Source organism: Periophthalmus magnuspinnatus, chromosome 16 (genome assembly GCF_009829125.3).
Source record: "Periophthalmus magnuspinnatus isolate fPerMag1 chromosome 16, fPerMag1.2.pri, whole genome shotgun sequence".
In the NCBI taxonomy this organism is placed as follows: Eukaryota; Metazoa; Chordata; class Actinopteri; order Gobiiformes; family Gobiidae; genus Periophthalmus; species Periophthalmus magnuspinnatus.
Window position 1 is genome coordinate 7,448,199 of NC_047141.1, and position 24,910 is coordinate 7,473,108.

At 41.0% G+C, this 24,910-nt stretch overlaps 1 protein-coding gene across 1 annotated transcript; it reads left to right on the plus strand.

Moving 5' to 3' along the window:
- Positions 1-17,551: 17,551 nt before the first annotated feature.
- nr1d2a (nuclear receptor subfamily 1, group D, member 2a) lies at positions 17,552-22,614 on the plus strand. The gene is made up of 8 exons (XM_033980887.2): positions 17,552-17,888; positions 19,499-19,729; positions 19,809-19,897; positions 19,986-20,130; positions 20,208-20,800; positions 20,902-21,087; positions 21,273-21,483; positions 21,564-22,614. The coding sequence occupies exons 1-8, from the start codon at positions 17,858-17,860 to the stop codon at positions 21,761-21,763; spliced, it is 1,686 nt and encodes a 561-aa protein (XP_033836778.1). The 5' UTR covers positions 17,552-17,857; the 3' UTR covers positions 21,764-22,614.
- The last annotated feature ends 2,296 nt before the right edge of the window (positions 22,615-24,910 follow it).

A 24,910-nucleotide genomic window follows, 5' to 3' on the forward strand; every position in this document is an offset into this window, starting at 1 on the left:
GTTGCTGTCCTGTCTGTTTGTCAATGTTTGTAACACTACAGAGATGTGCACAGAGAAGGAGGGGAGAAAAACTTCAAAGGACCCGGGTGTTGAAGGTTACTCCTTCATGGCCTCCGTGGACTGCAAAGGCTGTCCCTCAACTGTCCCGACAGGTCTAGCCAACAGAGCCACTCCCGCCAGCTAACTAATCGTTGGCTTACGCTAATGCCAACAAAATTCACTACGCAAATCATGCACATGGATCAGTTAAAAAGATTAAGCACTAGTGATCAAATACTCAGATCTTGAACCCAAGATATTATAATACATCATCTCCAAATCTCAAGACTAAAAACACAACAATGAAAACTATTTGAGATTTTCCTTGGGAAAATCGAAAATGACCTCAATTACCTTAATGTTTCAACAAAAAATAATGAAATATACTTTCTTAATGACAATTGATGGGGCCCAATCTGTCTGGATCAAAAACGTGACAGCTTGCTGTTGGGCTGCGTTCCTCCCTCCCCTTTTAGCTTGTCTATCTACTTTTATATCAAACACAGACTCTTAACATGAGACAGAAAAGGCCCTGGCTGTTGTACAGTACACCACAAACCAGGCCTAAGTGTGTGATTTTATTGTGAGGTCATTTTTCTTTGCTCTGATCATGTGGTGTGTCAGTCTGTGTGAATGCATTCTCCTGTTTCCCCACAAAGTTTTATATAGTAGTATTCAGTGCAACACTTCAAATTTACTCCATTGTAGTATTGTTGTTCAGTTCTTTGGTAAGCTTTGGCTGTTTAAAAAAAAAAAATCTAATTTATTTATAAAACTATTATTTTTTTGAATGAACATGAGATCTGTCTTGTCTTCGGGACTCTGTGTCTGGCTGTTCTTGGACTTGTGGAGTGAGAGACTTGATTCTAGGCCTGATCTTTGGCTGCAGGTGCCTGCTCTCACTGACGATCCAGGCCAAGATTTCTGTTGTTTCAAGCACACTCACTCCAGACACACTACAAGAGTTACTACTGCTACAGCTGCCACATTTGTGAATGAGACTCACTAGCACTCTGAGTGATCCATGTGAGCTGGACATGGTTCAATCTGTCAGCAAGGAGCTTAAACATCAATATCTCGAAGTTGGCGCCATGGCTAAATTTCATCTGTTATCCTAAGGTATTATTAAAAATTAAATATTCATTCAGACAAAGACTCAATTTACAGAAAGTCTGATTTATACTTACAATGAACATTTACGGGTGGAAGGGTGCCATCCACCCCCCAGGGAGGGGTCTTGTTCCTGGACATCACCATTATACTCCAGACTACCCTTTCAAACCTCATCAGGTCAGTTCCACAATATTGAGGTGAATAATGCGAAAAGATTATGCATTTCCTCTTGGGTCACACCCTGGATTTCTCACTAGTCTGTTTAATCTAACCATTTGAATGTCAAGAGGAGTTTTAAAGTTTAGAATTTAAAAACTCATCGCCAGTTTATATTCTAGCAGTCACCAATGAAGCGCAGAATGAAACTCAGTGCAGTACCTCGTATGTCCAGCAGAGGGCAGGCAGACCTCAGTGACGCGCTCCTCAAACAGGTTGGCGCATATGACATTAGATTACGGTACTCATTTCAGTATAACACAGTTAATATAATCAAATGCGATTTGACTTAAAAATGTTCCCTTGTGTCTATTTTTTTTTATTTTGGTAAAGTTTACAATTTTACTTCCTGGTTGGACATGGGCAGCAGTGTGACAAACGTACAAGGTATTTTGTTTTATAACTCACTGCTACTTACTGTATTATTGCACTTTTTCTCAGTGTTTTTAGTTACTCTGTGATTGTTTTTCATAAACTTGACTTATGTCCCCAGATACGAGGTAAACCTCAAATCAAATGAGATGACGGGAATAAATCAACATTACAATTGTTGATTACAAAAAAATTGGACATGATGGCCAAGTTGTTTATGTTGTGATTTGGTGTTGATTATCCAATCAGGAAGCAGCCTCACACGAGTCTCATTTGGGTTGCCAGTTTCAGTGCTGAAATCCAGTTGGTTTAAACCTAATCTGAATCCTTACTACCTTACTACTCAGCACCTGCAGCCAATCATGAACCAGTGCAGTGCAGCTTCTGCAGCTCAGAGAGTGAACTCTGGAGATTCTGAGCTTTCACATGAGGCCTGTCCATAAACTGAGAATTCCCTTAATAGATGAAAACTGTGACAAATATTTATCACAGGTACCAAACAAACCAAGTCATAACTACAAACCATGTACCACCTTCACCACACTTACAAACCATATACCACATTCACATTTATAAACCATATACCACCTTCACTGCACGTATTATAATAATAATAACAATAATGGCTTACGCTTGTAATGTGCTTTACAGGCTTTTCAAAGCCTCTCAAAGCAGTACTCTATAGTCAGTATTCATTCACTTCCACACTTGGTGATGGTAAGCTAGTAGTGTTGCTACAGCTGCCCTGGGGCAGACTGACGGAAGCAACGCTTCCAATCTGCACCAATTCACACACCACTTTCATACTAGGGCTGGGGGAACAACACTCTAACCACTGAGCCACTGAAGCCACGTAAACCATAAACCATGTACCACACCTTCACCGTACTTATAACCATATACCACCTTCACATTTATAAGTAATGTACTACCTTCACCACATTTATAAACCACATACCACACCTTCACCGCACTTACAGTGAGGCAAATAATAATAATTTGAACACCCTGTGATTTTGCAAGTTCTCCCACTGAGAAATCATGGAGGGGTCTGAAATTTTCATCTTAGGTGCATGTCCACTTTAAGAGACATAATCTAAAAAAAATCTGGAAATCACATTGTATGATTTTTTAAATAATTTATTTGTATGTTACTGCTGCAAATAAGTATTTGAACACCTGTCTATCAGCTAGAATTCTGACCCTCAAAGACCTGTTAGTCCACCTTTAAAAAGTCCACCTCCACTCCACTTATTATCCTAAATTAGAAGCACCTGTTTGAGGTCGTTTGCTGCATAAAGACACTTGTCCACCCCATACAATCAGTAAGACTCCAAGTACTAACATGGCCAAGCCCAAAGAACTGTCAACATGCACAAGAGACAAAATTGTAGACCTCCACAAGGCTGGAAAGGACTACGGGGCAATTTCCAAGCAGCTTGGTGAAAAACGATCCACTGTTGGAGGATTATTAGAAAATGGAAGAAGCTAAACATGACTGTCAATCTCCCTTGGACTGAGGCTCCATGAAAGATCTCACCTTGTGGGGTCTCAATGATCCTAAGAAAGGTGAGGAATTGACCCAGAACTACACAGGAGGAGCTGGTCAATGATCTGAAAAGAGCTGGGACCACTGTTTCCAAGGTTACTGTTAACAATACACTAAGACGTCATGGTTTAAAGTCATGCATGGCACGGAAGGTTCCCCTGCTTAAACCAGCACATGTCCAGGCCCATCTTAAGTTTGCCAATGACCACTTGGATGATCCAGAGGAGTCATGGGAGAAACTCATGTGGTCAGGTGAGACCGAAATAGAACTTTTTGGTCTTAATTCCACTCGCCGTGTTTGGAGGAAGAAGAATGATGAGAACCATCCAAAGAACACCATCCCCACTGTGAAGCATGGGGTGGAAACATCATGCTTTGGGGGTGCTTTTCTGCACATGGGACAGGATGACTGCACTGTATTAAGCAGAGGATGACCGTTTTGCGAGATTTTGGGGAACAACCTCCTTCCGTGGGACGTGGCTGGGTTTTCCAACATGACCTGAAGCACACAGCCAGGATAACCAAGGAGTGGCTCCATAAGAAGCATATCAAGGTTCTGGAGTGGCCTAACCAGTCTCGAGACCTAAACCCAATAGAAAATCTTTGGAGGGAGCTCGAACTCCATGTTTCTCAGTGACAGCCCAGAAACCTGACTGATCTAGAGAAGATCTGTGAGGAGGAGTGGGCCAAAATCCCTCCTGCAGTATGTGCAAACCTGGTGAAAAACTACAGGAAACGCTTGACCTCTGAAATCGCAAACAAAGGCTACTGTACCAAATATTAACATTGATTTTCTCAGGTGTTCAAATACTTATTTGCAGCAGTAACATTCAAATAAATTATTTTTAAAAATCATACAATGTGATTTCCAGATTTTTTTTTAGATTGTCTCTCACAGTGAACATGCACCTAAGATGAAAATTTCAGACCCCCCCATGATTTCTAAGCGGGAGAATTTGCAAAATCACAGGGTGTTCAAATACTTATTTGCCTCACTGTATAAACCTTCACCACACTTATAAATCATGTACCACTTTAGTAAAAGCCAAAAGTAAAATCTGTCAACTGGGCAAAAAGTTGTAGGAGTGAAGACGTTTTGCTGCTCATCCAAGCCTCTTCTTCACATAGATATAAGTGTCAACCAGCAGTCTGATCAGAACTGAAGGGAGGAGCTAACTACACTGAAACTGGAAACTGGGGGGAAGGTGATGTCTATACCCCCCATTCCTGTTCAAGGAAGGATTGTCTTTCCTAACAAAAGTTACTTCTTTAACTCCCATCTCAAACCATTTCTTTTCTCTGGCTAAGACTGGTTCCTCACTGTCTTCGCAGGAGTGGTTAGTGGCTTTGAGATGGGCCTTCAAAAGATCTAAGAGCTAAAAAAAACAGAACTTTTCCTTCTAGGTTCTGATTCCCTGTTGTCCTAACTATTCCTTACACAGCTGGTGTGTCTGAAAAACAGCAGAGGATTTTCAGACGGTTTGATCTATCTACAGTTTGGTCTATTTCAAACCTACAAACACTCTAAGACAGAAACTGATTCACCCAAAGGGCAAAACCCCAAGCCAAAAAGTTATGTGGTCTACTCCATTCAGTGTAGTGAAGGCTTCATTGAGCGTTACATTGGAGAAACTAAACAGCCACTCCATAAGAGCCAACACTGTCGAGAGAGCTCCTCTGGACACCAGTCCGTCGTACATCTCCATCTCAAAGCCACTTATCCAGTTAAAGAAGCAAATTTTGTTAGGAAAGACAATCCTTTTTTGAACAGGAATGGGGGCATCTTTCCAGTCATCTATAAATCCATCATCAGACCCAAAGCAAACAAGGGAAACAAAGAAAACAATAGAGCTAACCAGGATGCTAATAGGTGTGGAAGCACCCATTAAGAGCTGAATGAATATGCCAAGTTGGACTCAGGCACAGTGCACACTTAGTGTAGCTCAATAGACCTAGCCTACATACAGAAACTGTAAACAGTAGCTGTTTCAGTGTAGTTAGAGCAGCAAAACATCTTCACTGTTACAACTTTTTGTCCAGTTGACAGATTTTACTTTTGGCTTTTACTATGGATCAGACCTGGACGACTGAGGCATTACACAGACATGCTGCCTTCACCACACTAATAAACCATGTACCACCTTTACCACACTTTGGGATGGTAATCATTCTCTAGATTAGAACACCTGAAAAAGTAAGAAAAAGCATGATACTAATCTGATGAACAGCTGCACTAGGTCAAAGCTGGAGGCTGAATTGGTAAACCATTGACACATACAGTATCATAAAAAACTGACCTACACCATTCATAATGCTTTATAATGGTTTATCACAGGTAATCGTCTTTCTCTACAGCTGTAGGTTTAGTAGGTCAGGGAAAAGCTAGATTTATGACCAGTGACTAAGGCTTTAAATCACTGGTGTAAGATTTTTGCCAACTGCTGGCTTAGGTTAGGTGCCATTTTTTTCTCCCCCAACACAACACCTGGTTAGCAAATCTGTCTCGAAGCCCTAACCTGACTTTGGCCACATTAACTGTTCCTATATCTAACCCTAACTGTAACTTTTAACATGATTGTGAAAATATAAAAACCTAGGTGCTGACATAGAACATAAAGATAATAAATAAATAAAATAAATACCTCTACTCTCTCCATTTATAAGCTATGGGCCCTTTAACACTCAAACAGCCAAGAGCTCAAAAGGTGTTCAAATATAATAATAATATAATAAATAATAATAATAATTAATAATAATAATAATTAATAATTTGATCTTCTCCAGATTATTATGACAAAAAATAATAATGAACAAAAATGTAATATTAGTGATTTTAGCAGGATTCAAATGAACCGATTGAACCGAACTGATTTTAAATTCCATAAATTTAACCCAATTCTTCCCTCAGATACAAGGTAAACACGTTCAAATCAAATATAGCGTTTACTGATTTTTATTATAATTTTTTTTCTGACAATTGTAATGCTGATTTATTCTCAATTACAAAAACATAGGACATGATGGACAAGTTGTTAGTTATAATTTGGTGTTTTGGTTCTCAAGATAATCCCATGAGACAGCAGAATGGGCCTTACACGTGTCTCTCATTTGGGTTGCCATTTTTAGTGCTGGAATGCAGTTGGTTTAAACCTTACTAGCTAAACCTAGTCATTAATTCAAACAATCATTAATCAATGTCTCTACTGTACAATATCCTGTCCATTACTGAGAATGAAGAAAAACCTGTACGTGTCCTCTATCTACAGGTCAAGGCAACACAGATTCAGTTGTGGTTGTAGCAGACGTATAAACTAGCATTTATTTAATTACAGGTGTTTGTTTTTGCCACACCTATGGAAACTGATATGCTTCAAAAGTATTATTATAAATGAAGCGAGGTCACCATGAAAACAAAAGTGTCCTTACCTGATCTAAAATGGTAGAAGTTGCATAGAGGCCCCGCAGTGAAAACATCATCTAACATCTGTTTTATGCTGTTAGGATACAATGATAAAATTAGTCAGAGGTGGGGAGCCGTACAATTACTAGATAAAAGCTTTACCTTGACAGTATGAAGTGATTTGAACATTTATGTTTGTGCATTTTCTGTGCGCTGTCCTTAAAATACCACATTCTGGGCTTTATTCAATGTTTTATTTTTCCAATTACATTCACTTCAAATTATAAATCAGATGTTATGACAGTTGCTTTTACCACTACTCGTATTTGAATAATAGCTTCCCTAAAATGTTTTTGACCATTACTTTGTGCTTCTACTCAAGAAAGAGTAATGTTAATATTACTATAATATTACTCGAGTACAATTCTTGGATACTCTGCCCACCTCTGACAATATTATGCCACGTGAGTAAATGTTTTTCCACAGAAGAGGCGTTCTGGCTTTTACAGGTAGAGGCAGCTGCCGCCGTGAGTTCACACAAGGACACAGGAGGACATCTCAGGACACGGAAGGGCGTCTGAGGACACGGAAGGGTATGTGAGGACACAGGAGGACATCTGAGGACACAGAACGGCATCTGAGGGCACGGGCGTGGATCCAAAAATAGGTTGTGGCTTCTTGCACACCTTTACACACGTGACCATACCAAAGCTATGCGTCCAACTAGGTCAACTGCGACAAGAGCAACCAACTCCCGAAACAAGAGGTCGCCTGAGGTGAGGAGACACGTGTGCGAAAAACTAACACAATATACAGCATAGAGCTCGTCTGGGACACGCAGGGCTTGGTTTTTAGGAAACAATGACATCTTGTTTTTTTTACAGGGGTTATTAAAGGAAACGTGTTAATCTAATACTGAGTTTGAGTGATACACTGTGCTGTATTTGATGCTCAACTGCTCTGAAAATACATTTTCACCCACTCCCATTCACACCCACAGCCCAGCAATTACTTGTACTTCTTTAAAGAAGTTTGGCTTCAGGTCATGTAGGGTCACGAAACTAAACAAAACGAAACAAAAACACACGTGAAAACCACGGCTCATAACAGTGAAATACCACAGAGGTGGAGCTTCTCAGTGCTGAAACTCTGAACAGGAAGTCACTGGCCTTTTTTTTAAAGGTGCAGTAGGTACATTTCTGGAGATGACTTGTCAGTTTTTTTATTTGGCCAAAAGTTAGTGTAGTTTATTTTGAACAAAAAAATAATGTGCAATTATAATGTGCCTACATTATGGCACAGACTAGCAGCCTCAGTCTGCCCCAGGGCAGCTGTGGCTACAATATCTGTCATTTTGCTCCATTTTTTAAGCAGGTAGGTGCCATTGAGATTCACAGTTCACAGGAAGCATGGGTCCAGAGCTGACCTCCTGGATTCCCAAAGGCCTGTGTGATTTAACATAATACAATGTAAACCATAATTTGAATGGACACAATTGGCAAATCGCGAAGGCTGCAATTTTTTAAAGTACCATCATTTCCTCCACAAACAAGATATAGCTTTTTATTCTGCATAAACACTGCTAATGCTCTGTAATGTGATTTCAATTCTTCTGGACACATTTAAATTGTGAATTTTGAACAGAATAGTATTGTTATTTGCGCTGTAGCTGTTTCTTAACATGGAAAAAGCAACTAGTTCATTATAAAAAGTCTGTAATAGTCCTGAGTTATTCCTCACTTACCTTATGCATTCAGACCATCCTGATTATTCACCACGATGAGTTTATAGAGCATACTCACTATGACGGTAAAGCTAATGAGAACTAGCAAGCTAACACATGCTTCCTGATTATTGAACATTACAATGCTTTATCTTAAGTTGCAGACAATACACAGTGGACTTATTTTGACCTGAGACAATATATCTGCACTGGGGCAAGACTAATTTTACATGAATACATGGTAGAGGGCCTTTAAAACATAAATCACAAATCTAATCACAATTATAGACTGTGTGTATAAATGAACATAGCTAACACGTTAGCCGCCACGTTCCAAATAGGCGCCATCGACTCTGGCTCCAATGAATTTTCTATTAACAAACCCTCTCTATAACTGCTGCTGTGAGGCTCTTCATTTTGATCTTAAAATGTTCGTATTAACCAGCTCTACAAGACCCTGGTGATTTTTATTTAGCTATTTTGAAAAATAGCAATAAGATATTTTTTACCGAAATTGTTCAGCCCTAGATTCCTTTAAGCTTGTTTTAATATTGTCATCAATCCCGTGTGTCGTATGTGACTACCATGGCACATTGTTTTGGAGGGGAGCTGGGCAGAGGAACAACCCCTCTCAAAATTCCTGGAGCCCCTTTCACTGGTGCAGAGTTACTGAGAAGCATGAATCATTTCCCAGAAACCTGGACTGTGGCCGTGGCTTTGTGCAGCTACAGCAGACGTGTGGAGCTGAAGGCCCAACACTGACCAGCATGTAAACAACTGCACAAAAAAGCACTCCTAGCCTCCGTGAGTCAGAGAGAGCACTATAAAAAGCACTCTTTATGAAGAATTATACACCCTGGATTCCTCGAGAGTAACGGTGGGAGTGGGGTCAGAGGAGCTTGGCTTTGTGCTTGAAGTTTCACCTTTCTAATGCCAGTAGTGCGACTGTGACTCTGTACTTGACATGGTTCAGGATTATGACTTTAACTTACTTTACTTTACTTTTTTCTTCCTCCAAAATTCAACTGTGCACGATATTTTTATTTTTGTATTTTGACAATAATCATGTATACATTATTCACTGAAATTACACCTTTATCTCTACTTTAAATCTAAAAAAAAAGGATAGAAGCTGTTTAATGCTGTAATCCAAAGGGTCTCCTGTGTGTGACATGAAAAATCACATATTTTAATAGACAATTGCATAAAAGCCTGAAGGATCTGATCTGACATGTGTGCTCCAGGGTGCGCTCTGGGGTTAAAGGTTTGAGATACAGGTCAAAATTGATAATTATCTTGTTTCTTGTTTTTACAATATTCAACTTTTCTGAAGTCTGATGTACTGTACTGTGCTGTGACGGCTGTATTTCCTCACAAAAATACAGTTCAAATTGTTAAAAACACATTCTTTAAGATGGGACCATTACGTAATTATTAAACTAGCACTGTAAATGTATTAAGTAATTTATTTAACATTTTTAACAAGGCAAACTTGTAGTGAAAGTCCAGCACAGTGACAAGAAAAGTCCCACCACAAAATTAAAAGTTACATAATGATTTAATGTTTGTGAAAAGGCTTTCTTACAACTGATTTGCTTTTGAAAACAATTGTTTTGTTTTTTGCTACAAAGGCAGGTCACACAGCAGGATAGAAAAACATGTGTTACAATCCCAAACATCAAGTACTCAACGACTATTACAACTACTACGCCTACTAACACTACCACAAGTAAAAAAAAAAAAAACTCTATCAATAGAATGTGCAACCAAAGAGTTACAGGAACTTTGAAGTTTGCTGAAGGTACACACCCCTTCCCGCTGCTTTGGCCTGGCATTGAGCCGTGATCATTATTAATCAGACCTTTATGTTGTAAGCGAAAGAAGGAACATAACATGATTTATTAATGTTGATATCTTGATTTACAGTAACAGAGAGAAGGGCGACTTTTCAATAGAAAGTGAATCGGAGCCAGAGTCGATGGAGCCACATTACATCCACGCTCACTTCCTTTTTTGGAAAGCACTGGCTAACGGGTTTGCTATGTCCATCTATATAAAACATTCTTCTACATTCTCACCCTCTCACAAGAAGAATGTAAGTTCATTTCCCAGATTGTTGTGTGGAGTTTGCATTTTCTGCCTGTGTCTGTGTGAAGATCTTTGCCCATCAACCTAAAACAGGCTACAGAAACAAAATCTTCCTACTAGGTCCTCCTGATCAAGATCCTGGCTCAAAATGGCCTCTATATTTAGTCAGGAGGATCCCATTGTTGGCTGGGATGGGTCCCTGGGTGCTCCCCTGGGTTTACTCACTTATCCTGGCTGTTTGTGCCAGCTGCATGTGGAGTAGTCAGGGGTAGAGGTCAAAATACTTGAGTTACTTCTGAATATAATTGTACTGCTTTTCAAACTCCATACTTTTACTCCTGTTTGAGTACTTTACAGTAACAGTACTTTTTGAGTAAAAGTTGTGGTTCATCTTCCCACTGTAAGTCTACAAGTCACTTGAGCTTTATGTCGACAATATGAAATGATTTGAACATTTGTGTTTCTTGCAGCTCCTTCAGATGTGAATTCGTTTGTCTCATTTGTGTCTGTCCTTGAAACCACCAGAAACCATTATTTAATTATTTAAAATATAAATCAGATGCTGTGTCCCGACAGTTAGTTACAGTTACTTGAGTGGTAGTTTCCCAAAATACTGTTTACTTGACTAATTTCTTGGATTGCTACTTTGTTCAATGTAGAATTTACTCATAGAATAGTAAAATGACGCTGTACCTGATTTTTACTGTATTAAAAACAGATCTAGTTCATTTTAACCTATTTGCAGTGGTCCAAAGTTATTCCTCACTTACATTATGCATTTAGAGCATCCTAATTATTCACAACGATGAGTTTATAAGAGCTTTTCAGTAAAGCTAACAACGAGCATGCAAATGTGCACTTCCTGATTAGCAGACAATAAAATGCTTTATAATTAGATGCAGCACACAGTAGAGCCTCAAATACATTGGAATAAATCAGGTGCAGGGCCTTTAATCTATATACTCAATCTTACTTGAGTACATAGTAAGAGAAAAATTCAAATAAAAATAGGTTTTTGATTCTAGTCCGATAGTAATCCTCAGGCCCGGACATGTTGCCGGTGTGGACTAAAGACATTCAAACAGTTTGTGTTTGAACTGCGGGGCATCTTTCCAAAGACCTAACCAGGTTTTGGACATGGATCAGGAAAATGTTTACTCCAGCGTCGCTCCAGCTGCAGTGATCAGCAGCCATAAAGATGAATGATTCACTTATCACAGTTTGACTCGTTTAGATTGACACGGCACCTTCTCATTTCTCTGAAAGAACACGCGTGTTTGGAGAAATTCGTGGAAACTTTAACTTTTAACGTGTTTTTTATGTGTTCTGTTCACTGTAGTCCCAAGAAGTGTTCATTTTAAAGCCACAGTATGTAACATTTTAGCCAAAAAATAGACCAAAATAATAACAATATATAATATAATATAATATAATATATTATAAAATATATTATATATAATATAATATATTTTATTTGTGTGTGTGTGTGTGTGTGTGTGTGTGTGTGTGTTTGTTTGTTTTTTTACTTTTGACTTGACTCTTATTTGACCTGGAGGAGGGCCTCTGCTTATTTCCATGGAAATGTTGTTCCTTTGTCTATAATATTCCACAACATGGCATAAAACTTGCCTATCTCCATGAGGAATGTTCCAAAGTATGGTTCCAACTTTTTTCCATTTCCATGGCATTATGCCGGTGACATTGCCTAGAGAAAGTGACATACTGTACCTTTAAATGAATATACACAAATTTACTCTTCCGTGTGTTTCACCACAATCATCAAAGCGGTTTCACATCTGAAGTCAGACTTTACTCAGCTCTGCTCCATTTTCTTATGTTCACAGTTTAAATGCATATTTTTGACAGAGTTTAACCAAGGATTTATCAGTAAAACTGTTTCTAATGGCAGATTTTATGGAACGAATCTCATCTCAAAACGAGGTTTGTCTCAAGTGTGATTAAAACTTCAGAGCTTGTGCAGACAGTATCTGTGCATGTGCAGTTGGAAAAAAAATCAGGTAGAGTTTCAAATTGGGCAACGATCAGTTATCTGGTCGAGGGTCCACCACTTGTTGCCATGGAGATGTTATTGCTTTGCCTTGCAAGTTCCACAGTATGGCATTAAACAGTGTTTCTCAAACTGTAGCATGTGTTCACTACACTGTGGCCTCTGCAGTGTGAGTTCTTGTTTTGATACAAAGCTGTAAATGTTTTTGTCCTCCTTTGAGTTCGTATTTAGAGCTAACATATCCATGGTTTAGTGTCATTTTATACCAAATAGAAAGACCAATGTTATCTTGGGTGGCACTTGGTTTGACAAGTTTGAGTACCACTGGCATAAAACAGATTCTATCTTCATGGAAACAAGCAAGTTATAGGTCAGATCTGTGGAGGGGGTGACCCAGCTAACAGTAAAAATGCATTATCTTTAGCAATGAAACGCCTGCAATCGAATGCATACAAGCTAGATGAGTTTACTGAGGAACATTTCAGCCAAAGCAATAACATCTCCATGGAGTCAAGCAAGTTAAAGATATCCCACCAGAAAAGTCACACAGTGCACCTTTAACATGTGCTTTGAAGAAAGAGACATGCATCTTTTGCTGATATCAAGCTCATTAATTTACCTCGTCAAACAAATCTTCACACTTGCCACATTCATACACGGGCAAAGTCAGTGAAGTGTCTTGCTCAAGGACTCAAACAACACTCACAAACCACTGCACTTCTAGTTGATGGGCAAATGCTCTAACCACTGAGCCACTGCTGCAGAATTTAGTTATAAAGACACTTATTCAACGTGTTAGATTTGACTGGGGACCAAATATGGCTGTTAGCACCCACATTGCTCTCTTTGCGAGCTCTTACAGACAGTGCAGAGGATGGGCCAGCTGCAGCAGGCCATGTGAGGACGGACCGGCAGAGTGAGTGGGCCACATTCAAACAGCTCATGTGATGAGAGCCACAGGTCCAAGTGGGTCACCTCCATAAAGGGCCCACATTAGGAAAAGTTGAACATAATGAATCGTCCTCACGTGGATTTGCAAAGTTGCTCCACACTCTGCTCCACACAGTCAGCAACATTAACTTGGGCTCTGCGTCACCAGAGGCAGAAGTTGTCCTCAGCTGGTCCTTTGTTTTCTTGAAGCGTGGGTCTAAATCGTCATCCGACTAAAGGTGCATTATATAATTTTTCTGTTGGATGGTTTGTCCCCCACTTGTCTCCATGGAAATGTTCCTTCTTTGCTTGTTAAGTTTAATGGCATATTTTACCATCAGGCCAAGTCAGTTCTGTGAAGAGGCAAGCCTGCTCATATTAGGAATGCATGTTTTTAAAGGTATAATATTAGCAATACGTAAGAGATACCTGCAATTAAGTAAATGCATGATGGAGACCAATAATGTCTTTATGGAGACAACCAGGCGGCAAGCCCACCTCTTTTACAAAGAGGCATCTTTGATATTGACATAAAATTTGTCCTCAAGGATACCCAGGACATGCTGGAGGGACTATGTATGTAACGACTTAGGGTCCCACAAGAGGAGATAGAGGAGGTGTCTGGGGTGAGGGAGGTCTGAGAGTCCCTGCTTAGACTGCTGATCCACATGACCCGGCCCCAGATAAGCGGAAGAAAATGGATGCATGGATTTGTCCAGCACTTGACCATCATATGTATCAGTTGTAACATATTGTTTAAAGCAGACCTATTCTACAAAATCGACTTTTCAGAGCTTTTAATCATGTCGGTTGGTTCCTTCTTATTTACCCTCTCGAAGTTGTATTTGGAATGATTCGTGTATGTTTCAGCAATCTTTAATCGCTTATTTCTAAAATGTTGCTGATCCGTGTTTTCACTGCCATTGGCATTCACCAACTGCTCTGTACTTACTTCGTTCTTACAGTGATAAACGTAGGATTTGACAGCGTCATGTCATCGTTTTGGTACAAATGAAGAAAAAACTGCTACTCACTAGTGACATGCAGCTATCCATAGGAGGGGCCGTTTCACCGTTCTTTCTTGTAATGAAGTGACCTCGGCTCCCATTGGGCACAGAAGTCAGCAAGATTGTTTCTTTTAAGTTGTTTTCGAAGAATATTGCATTTAAAAATGTCTAGATCATAACATAATGAGCCACAGGTGTTTTAGATTACAGCTATATAGCAGACACAAGCGCGATATGTCTTTTTTAAAACCTGGAAGAGATCTTTCCAGTTTCTCTCCAAAGATGAAGACTGGAGGAACAGCCATTTGTGAACACACTCAATGACATGGCTCTGCTCTCCCTGTGCTTCTACTTGGGGGGAGCATACACGGCACGTATGTCTATATTTCTGAAAATGTCGAAGGTAAAAAGGCCTCAGGAACACAAGAGTTCCCCATCAGATCATGTATGTGTGGATTTCCTCAGTGTGGAGTGGCAGCAGCAAATGTCATTCACTTAAAGGCAGACCCCGCCCCCTCTGCTCTTTCCTGATTGGTCAGTTGTGTCTGCATGGACAAGAAAAGGAATCTTCATGTGATCTTTGGAGTTTACGAGGTTCATCATTTTTATTTCGAAACCACATGTTGCCAAGTAGCATATCGATTAGAGGTGGTCTGGTCCCTCTGATTCCTCCCTGAAGAACCTCTGATCTGAACTGGACTGTTGGGTCCAGGACCAAGTGGAGCAGGATCAACATTTTGGTGGGTCATCACAGGCCCATGCACACACACACAACATTTTCAATTTTCTCATGTTCTGTTGCCTGACAAGTCTTTCTGTCAGTTGTCAACGGTCACATTTACAAAGCCACCACTCTCCATTAACACACATTCAGTATACACACATGGGGGTGAAGTGTCTTGTCCAAGGATACAACAACAGAGTACAGAGATCAGATTACCAACCTCTTGGTCAGTGGATTTGACTACTATATAATTTTTATATTGGGAGAGAGATTTTGACTTCAGCCTATTTTAGCCTCATTCCAGACTGTTTGTTTGGGAAAATCATGCAGAAAGTAAGGGCTTTGTGCATTTGTGCACAGGGGATATGCTCTTTTCTCTCAACTGGATGTTACGCTGTTGTGACACTTCAACCAATCAGATTTAAACACTGATGGATGTGTAGAACTAAATTCAGAATGCAACACATATCAGTCTGGTGTGAGTAAGGTTAGATGAAATAGACTGTTCTGTCTCACAATTAATGTGTTTGTTTGCCTTATTAAGTGAGTTTATTTGTCTGTTTTAGGCTCTGCTTTGCGCACAGACGCAAATTGAGCTGTTGGCACTCCGGCTGAGGACAGTACAACCTGCATATTTGCCCCACATGAGTGTCTCAGATGACTGACAAGTCAGTGCTAAGCAGTGAGAGTGGGAGAGTGGAGGGAATCACATTACGTCTTACTGTGACTGTGCACTTGGTTAATGATCATTATGATCAGGAAAATTCACCTATGAAGCAGGTGGCAGTGTGCGGTGTGCACAGGGCAATGCTGATGTATACTGTAATACTTTTACAAACCAACATAAAAACTGAGTGAGTCACTGTCCCGCATGAGGCAGCAGTAGTATGGGGTCAGATCTGTTTGTTAGATTGTAGGGTTAAGATTAGGGCCTGGTTTGGAGATCATGGTTAAGGTTCTCTGCTCTGTGGAGAGGTTAGCCCGCTCAGTCAGGATGCATGTTTTTGAAGTTTTTCAGTAAAAACAAAACACACAGCTCCTAAAACTAAGTTGTTTTAGTTTTTATTTTGTTCATAATCAACACACACAACCAATATGAAAAAATAATGCTTTGTCTATTCTTTGGCTAAAAAGTTACATGCTGTGGCTTTAAGGTTTAGATTAATCCTAATGAATAATCTAGGCCTGCTTGTTCAAAGTTAGGATCAGTCCCCAGAAATCATGGAAACTGTGTGCATGTTTGGATACAAGTATTTATGAGACTGTGAGGACTAACACTCACGTCATGGGGAAAAAATATCACTATGATGCAAATACTACATGATTTAAAGTTTGGATTTGGGTTGAAATAGCTGAAGAGTAGGATTTAAGTTAACCAGACTACTTCTGGTTAAGGTCTGGTTCTCCACTAAATTGTGTGTGTTCTTTCAAAGGTGGGTGTATGACATAAGGGCTACCGTAAACCCTAAATGGACCGAATCCCCGGCAGAACAAACTGCACATGCACACGTGTTACACTCAGGGAGAAATGTGAAGAATTCATCATTGGCGTTGGCCTTGTGCTAACCAATTTGCCATCCAGGTTGAGTCTATGAGGTGTGAAAGGGTTCAACCTCAGTTACAAATGTTTGCAGCCTCATTTCAGGCTCCTTAAATAATGCCACTTAATTTAAGCACATTATGTTTGCACCTCTTTGAAATTTGAATGCACCCTCAGTCACTTTGATTTGCACCTGGGCATGCTGCCATCACACAGCATTTTCACCAAACTTTTTACAAAATAAGCTTAGAATTTGAAAAAACAACAACAACCAAACAACCAAAAACACACGCACAAACTTGGATTATATGCACAAAATCCTTTTCCATGTTAGGGGTCACACAAAGGCTACTTGTAATGCCAATTTCGTATTTTTTCCTTGTTATTTTGTGTTGAAAATAAAGAAATGCAAGTTAAACATAATTGACAAAAAGGCCTACTATCAATCTTAGACAATAGCCTTCATTAATAATAAGTGCACCTTTTCTCTTGCAGTAAACAAAGTACAGGCGGTCATGTGTACCACAGCTTGTTTATGTCGAAGAAGGACACGTTGGTTAAAAAAACACGGGCTGAACTCGCTGGTCCGCAGTTGGTAGCGTGGACTGAACACGAGTCTACAGTAAAGCTTCACCTTCACGTTGTGCGCTGCAACGTGACCGCCGTGTTACCATCCCCGTGTTACGTAGCGCGGCCGTAGCTCCGCCCCTCCTGTGTAAAGTGTGTCACTGGGTTAAAGTGGCTCAGGCTGCTCGCGGAGGGGCGTGGCCAACAAATGGGTCACATGGGCGAACCCACTATTGAGAACATTTAGTTCTCTTGACTAACTGCAGTCACTCATAACAAGGGAGATCCTTCTGTCGAGCAACACGGACTGACCCGCTGCAAGAGTCACTGCCTGTCCTGACAGCACAGCCCGACACTAGCGCGGAAGACAGCCTCAGAAGACAGCCTCAGAAGACAGTCTCAGAAGACAGTCTCAGAAGACAGCCTCAGAAGACAGTCTCAGAGTACAGCCTGAGCAGTGGCATGAACTCCTGCACAGTCTCTCCTTCCACGCTCGTGCTTCACTCATAGATCCGAGAAGACTTGAAGCCAACCGAGTCATCGTTTATCGACTTTGAACTGTTTTGTTTGTGTTGTCTGAGATGCCTGAGGACGTGGGGACAGCCAAGCCGGGTGAGTGCAGTGAATGTGCTTTAAGTGCAGGGACTGGGCTCTTTTAATGAAGTGTGCATCATTTTAACTGTGCCGTAGTAGTAGCGTAAAGGGAGTGTACACTTGGACAGTTATATTTATGTCTGTGTAGCACATTTGTGTTTAGTGGATGCTTCTATAAAGTGTCCATCGTGATGATCAGTAGAAATTTGCAGCAAAGTCGAAAACCTCTTTTTGTACGTTGTGTTACTTGCCCAGACGTGAAACTGATGATGGGGGGTGTTTAACTGTCGTGTCAGTGTGGTTTGATTGTTTAATGGTCGTGTCAGTGTGGTTTGATTGTACACCAGTGGGTTTAGAGCTTGTTTTAAGTGGTCTTTGATATCGGGGTTACGATGCTGTAGCGCTGTTCGTCTTTCATTTGACACAACAACAGTGTTCTACTTCCCCCGCTGCACTCACATGGACCACAGCGCCCGGCCATGTGCCTCTGTATACACGCGCTCAGAAACACGCCTCTCATTGGTCGAGAGGCGTTCCCTCGTGCGCATACGTTTTTGAGGAAGTCCAACGCCATTGGTCAGGGCGCAGCATGTGACGCGCTCTGTTGTATAATTCTAGGCGTCCATGGAGCCGTCGCGAGGCTCCAGAGCATGTTCCACGTGAGACGAGCAGAGGCAGCGCGGCTGACCTACATTCTGCTCCCTGCCTCCCCGCTGCTTTCACACAAATTCATGACAAGTCCACGTGTGGGAGGGTGAAAGAGAACAGTCACAGTTGAGGTTAGGTAATCAGCTGTTGTAGCCTCTAAATTTAGACGTTTAATGAAAAACACCATTTTAAAGTATTGCAAATAGTCACTGCCCAATAAAGCCATTTATTATAGCGATAAAAAAAGATTGTGCTAGAAACCAGACGAACCCTCTTTGATGCCACCTTTACAAAGTTTAACATTCTGGGGTAGTAGGGTCTTTTTTGTAAATGACATTTTCTCTACATTACTCTGAAGGAGGTGCTGTGATTTCTTGAGTATCCTTGTATGGCGTTGGACCAACATACACTACGGGAGTGTTTCTACTGACACTTTGGAGAGGTGTGCGTTTAGATTCTGCTTTAAACATAGTAGGCTATAAATATGAGTTTGATTTGCTTGCATGAAAATGGGGAGTAGCACAGATGACGTTGAAAGAAGTAGGCTACTAATGTTGTGGAGGTATTTATAAAGAGGGCCCATTGGTGCCACTTTTCAAATGAAATCCACCTGTTACTAAGCTGTAGTTAGGCCTTATCTGTTTGTACTGCTGTTTGAATGATTACGTAAGTGTTAAATCTTCTTTTGGCCCATCTTCTTCTTGTGTTGTGCTACTCTACTGCTTCACTGACCCTGTCTGGAAGCAGTCCTCCACTTAGCACAGCACACTCCCATAGCACAGAGACCAGGCATGTTATGTAACACTGTTATTTAACCAGCAGCAGTAGCACAGGCTGATAAAGCAGGTCAGTCTCAGCAGCCAATAGACCAACCAGGAAGGGCTTGAGGCGTGTCACTGACGGATGCTCTTCACCACACACTTGAGGAGTAACCATTCAAAAACTGAGCTAACAAAAGCCTACATGTCTTCTGTCCACAGGAGGAGTCATAGCCTACATCTCCTCAGGCTCTGCCTCCAGTCCAGAGTCCTGTATGAGCACTAGTCCCAGCAGTGGGTACCTGTCATCCTCTCCTCCTCTGTCCCGGCCTGCACTGCCCAGCCGCGCCGTGGGCATGGTGGTGGACATCGCCCCTCCTGCTAAGAGCGGCCCGCAACGCAGTATTGACAAAGCTGGTCGCTCATCTACGGCTGCTAAAAGCAGCATCACAAGTAAGAGAAAAAGTACAAATATATATTCTAAACATCTTAAGTGTGGAAAGTTACTGACGTAGTTGTTTACATTGTGTAGAAATCAATGGCATGGTGCTTCTGTGTAAAGTGTGCGGAGATGTGGCATCTGGCTTCCACTACGGGGTCCACGCCTGTGAGGGCTGCAAGGTCAGTTGGACATTTGACACCCTTGAGTCCTGTCTGTGATTTGGTCTGTAACTGAGGCTTAACTGAGGCTTCTGTACATGTTTGGCAGGGCTTCTTTAGGAGAAGCATCCAGCAGAATATTCAGTATAAAAAGTGTCTTAAGATGGAGAACTGCACCATCATGAGGATCAACAGGAACCGCTGCCAGCAGTGCCGCTTCAAGAAGTGTCTGGCTGTGGGCATGTCCCGAGATGGTGAGTTTTGAAAACGAGCTCAAATGAAACAAACACACTGATTGTATCAACCCTAAATGTGTCATTTCTTTATGCAGCTGTGCGGTTCGGCCGTATCCCCAAAAGAGAGAAGCAGAGGATGCTTCTGGAGATGCAGAATGCAATGAACAATATGATGAGCTCCAACAGCCAACTTCACAGCATGTTGCAGGGCCACCAAAGCCCCTTGCCCCTCGAGGCCAGCCCCTCACCCTCCAACTCCTCCTCCTCCTCCTCAGCCTCAGACCCACCTTCTCCGCAGTGCCCGCCCGACTCTGAGTCTGTCGTTTCCATGGACACCAACTCCAGTTCTGCCTCCTCATGCTCATCGGACAGTGGAGAGGATGAGCTGAGCTCTCACAGGCAGCACCAGGACGGCTTCACATATCACCAGCAGAGGTCCCCTGTCCAGAGCCAGGGCTCCAGCTCCCCAGAGCCCGTCCCCACGGAGAGCACGTGTGAGAGGAGCTTAGGGGAGCAGCAGGACAGCTGGAACAGCTGGAACAACACAAGCTACACAGACAGCCTACATATGACTAATACAGCCTACAGAGAAGAGCAGGCCTACCAGCAGCTCCACAGCGCCCCCAGCTGTGAGCCAACACACCAGCAGCTTCACCCTCACTGCCCTCAGAGCAGCCATACTCACCTGGTGAGTAGCATGTTTCATGTAGCACTAATAATGACTAGCACTAAAGTGTGCCTTAACCTTAATAAAACTATTAGACTAACATGTGGAATAATGTTGTTTAGGTGTGCCCCATGAACACGTCGCCTTATGTGGACCCAAACAAGACCAGTCAGGAGATCTGGGAGGAGTTCTCGATGAGCTTCACGCCGGCTGTGCGGGAGGTCGTCGAGTTTGCCAAAAGGATTCCAGGCTTCAGAGAACTCAGTGAGCGGGACCAGGTCAGCCTGCTGAAGGCAGGCACATTTGAGGTAAGAGGGTTATGCAGAACATCCACTTTGATGTTGTTCTGTGTTTGCTTTGCCTGTAGAATGGGCAGAGGAGAGTCTGCCCTCTGCTCAGCCTTCACTGACCAAACAGTGTTGAGTCCTGTACAGTAGCACTGGATTTGCACTTGTCAGTCCTTTAATGTCCACTGTGTTTGTGTGTTGTGCAGGTGCTGATGGTGCGCTTTGCCTCCCTGTTCAACATGACTGAGCGCACAGTGACATTCCTCAGTGGGAAGCGCTACAGTCTGGACATGCTGCGCTCCATTGGTGCTGGAGAACTGCTGACCTCCATGTGTGAGTTCAGTGAGAAGCTGGCTGCTCTGCGCCTGGACTCAGATGAGATGAGCCTCTTCACGGCTGTGGTGCTAGTTTCTGCAGGTAAGATTCCTTCACCATAGCATGTCTGACTGTGAGGCTAACTCTGGTCTTAACACTGACCTGTTCTTCTCCTTCATCAGATCGTTCAGGAATCCAAGACTTAAACTCGGTGGAGGCTTTGCAGGACAAACTGATCCGAGCGCTGCGCAATTTAGTGGTGCAGAACCATGGGGTGGACTCGTCCACCACTTTCACCAAACTGCTGCTCAAACTGCCTGAGCTGCGCTCACTGAACAACATGCACTCAGAGGAACTGCTCTCATTCAAGGTGCACCCCTGAGCTTCCTGTCTACAGCACTCACCTCCACGACCTCCCTCCCACTGTGTGCGACCAACCACGAAGCGTGTTTGGAGAATGTACCAGAGGCGTTTTGTATTCTATTTTTCTTATCAGACCAGTGAGGTGTACAGAGACTATGACATGTACTGTATTTGTGGACACATGGCTTTGTTGCACACAGACACGTGCCCGTGCACGTGTTTCCAGTTTTGTAAAGGCATTTTCTCTTTCAGAGAAAGAGGTGCTTTTAGCATGTATGAAAACTGTTTCTCTCTACAGTTGGATTTCCTCCAAAAGCCATTGAATTCCAAAGTGTATTCTGAGCGAGTGAATGTGGCTGTCATTTCAGAATCTCTTCACTTCCATACTGTGTTATCAGTGCTCTGACAGAATGTGTGACTGCTGCTAATCCAAGGCTGTACTCTCCTCTCCTCTGCCCACAGTCTGTCTGTGTCATGTGATGTTTATTTAAGTGGACTGCCTGGACTCTGCCTGTACACTGCCTGTGGTGCGTTGGGAGGTGGCATCTTCAGATACACTACATTTGCACATGTTCTCAAGCTGTAGTAGTAATTTATGCTCACTATACGCCTCCAGATGTAGGCTAATGTATGTTACCACACACCAAGTATTTTTGCTGTCCTGTAACATGGGTTTCATGATGGAACATTTTGTAAATCAAATCTTGTGTGCTTTCAGCATAGCACTGAATTTTGAACTTGTCATCCATTTTTGAATATGTTTCTTCTATTGGCAAAAATGCCATTTGTAAATATCTATATAAATATATACATATATATAAATATATAAAATATGAATGATATACTAAGAATAAATACATGTGAGAATGACTTGAGTTGTGTCTTTTTTAAGCAAGAGTTTGTTGGTATAAGCAATGGCCTATCATCAAATAAATGTTCCAATCACATTGTGGTTGCTAAATTAAAGCCTGTAGGCAATATACTGGAGTTAAAATCCGTTTGTGTGCACATAGTATTATCAATTTTGTTTTATTGTGTACTGCTCCTATACAACCACTAGAGGGAGCTGTCAGACAATGTGTCAATAAAAGTAGCCTTCACATTTTAAGACATAAAAATCCTTTACTGTTTGTTTATTATTTAATGAAGGGACAATGCATATTAAGAACAGAGGCATGGGGAACGAATCTCACACCTGTAAATATGCAGGATTATAGCCAGTGCTAATTTTCATCCTTTGTCTCGTACACCACATCTACCTATAATCACAGCCTACACCTTAATAAGATAAACATTATACATTCATTAGAAACTACATTTGCAATTCTATATACAGTACATGTACAATAATGTCTTGTGCAGACAAAAACACAGCATTACCACTAAAATCCATTTAAGTTAGTGATTATGTGGACAAGTTTGATTGTCTAACAGCCATAACTTGAGTTGTTCTGAAAATGAGCTGAGGGTGGGCAGCTCACATATTGTTACTGGGATAGTATTCCAAGTTTGTGAAGCTCGAAAAGAGAAAACATTCTGTCCAAAAGTGCTTTTTCTAGATGGAATCATACAGTCACCTCTGGAACCTGCTCTTGTAGATCTAATTTGACGTTTTTTGACAAACTCTTGCAGAACTGTAGGAGCCAATCTGTGCAGAATCTTATACACAAGTGTGCAGTCTGCCAGTTTGATCATATTGTCATAACCTAATATGTTATGTTGTTTTAGAATTAAACAATGATGATATAACTTTGGTTTTTTGTCTAAAATTTTGAGGGCCTGTTTATAAACCATTTCAACAGGTTTCAGAGTGGTCTTACATGCTGAAGTCCAGCTTGTCATACAGTACATCATATGAGGGACAATCATTGCATTAAAGTTTAGAAGCATCCAGTGTTAAATTAGCTCTAATATGTCTAAAATTTGACACATTAAATTTCATTTTGTTAACTATTTTTTTAACATGCTGTTTGAAATTAAGTTTTGAGTCAATCATTACTCCAAGATATTTAAATTAATTAACAGTTTCAATTATTGTTCCATTTATCAATACAGGAGGATTATCATCATAAATGACAATCTTAGAAAAAAACATACAAACCGTTTTAGATACATTCAGTACTAGCTGTGACCTCTGTAACCATTCTGAAACCTTGTTCATGGCAGATGTTAGTTCCTGAGCTGCAAGAGTTTTATTTTTTGCATGAACATAAATAATTGCATCATCTGCATATAACTGACACTGTACATTGGATGGGCAACTGTGCGGAAAGTCATTAATGTAGAGGCAAAATAATAACGGAGATAGAGCTGAGCCTTGAGGAAGGCCAAGCTGGTTTTTACAGGTTGCAGATGCTGAGTTATTCACTTTAACAAATTGTCTTCTGTGTGTTAAATATGATTTCATCCATTGCACAGGGCTTGAGGATAGGTTAAAATAAGATAATTTATCCAGCAGAATTTGACAATTAACCGATCTTTCTTGAGGTCGAGGAACACTGCTCCAATAACGCCTCCTCTGTCAATGTTCAGTTGATAGTTTGCTATTTCTACAACAGTGACACTTTCTGCACTTTGATTCCATTAAAGATATTCAATAAACAATATTTTTTATTCATTTTGGGCAATGGAATAGAAATGTCAACATGGATGTTACCAATGTGGTCATACCAACAGAAACGAGAACAAAAATGTGTGTATGTAATATTTTCACTTTTAATCAAAAAGGAGTGGGAAGAAGAAAACTTTAACATGTCATTAAACCTCCAGCACACATCTCCCATTAACCACATGACATAATGACTGTTCTTTTACATTCTTCACACATTTGACATCTGACCATAAGACTACGTGTCAGGACAATAAGTGTTGGAATAAATAAATAAAAAAATAAATAAATAATCTTTCTTTCAGTGTGACGGGCCTATCAGTTTGGATAAATTAGTGGGAAGATTGACTTTTATTAAAAGCCTAAACAAGTTTTTTACTTTGATTTTTTTGTTGAAAACTACATACAATTATGTACAATTTTCCATGAGCCCTTAAATCCATAGCTCTTTTACTGTTATAAGGAAATGCGACTTATCCTTGTTTTTTTAGGGAATTATGAGCTGAGGTGTGTTTACGTCCCTCTATTACACAGTATGAAACTATGTAAATCATCATA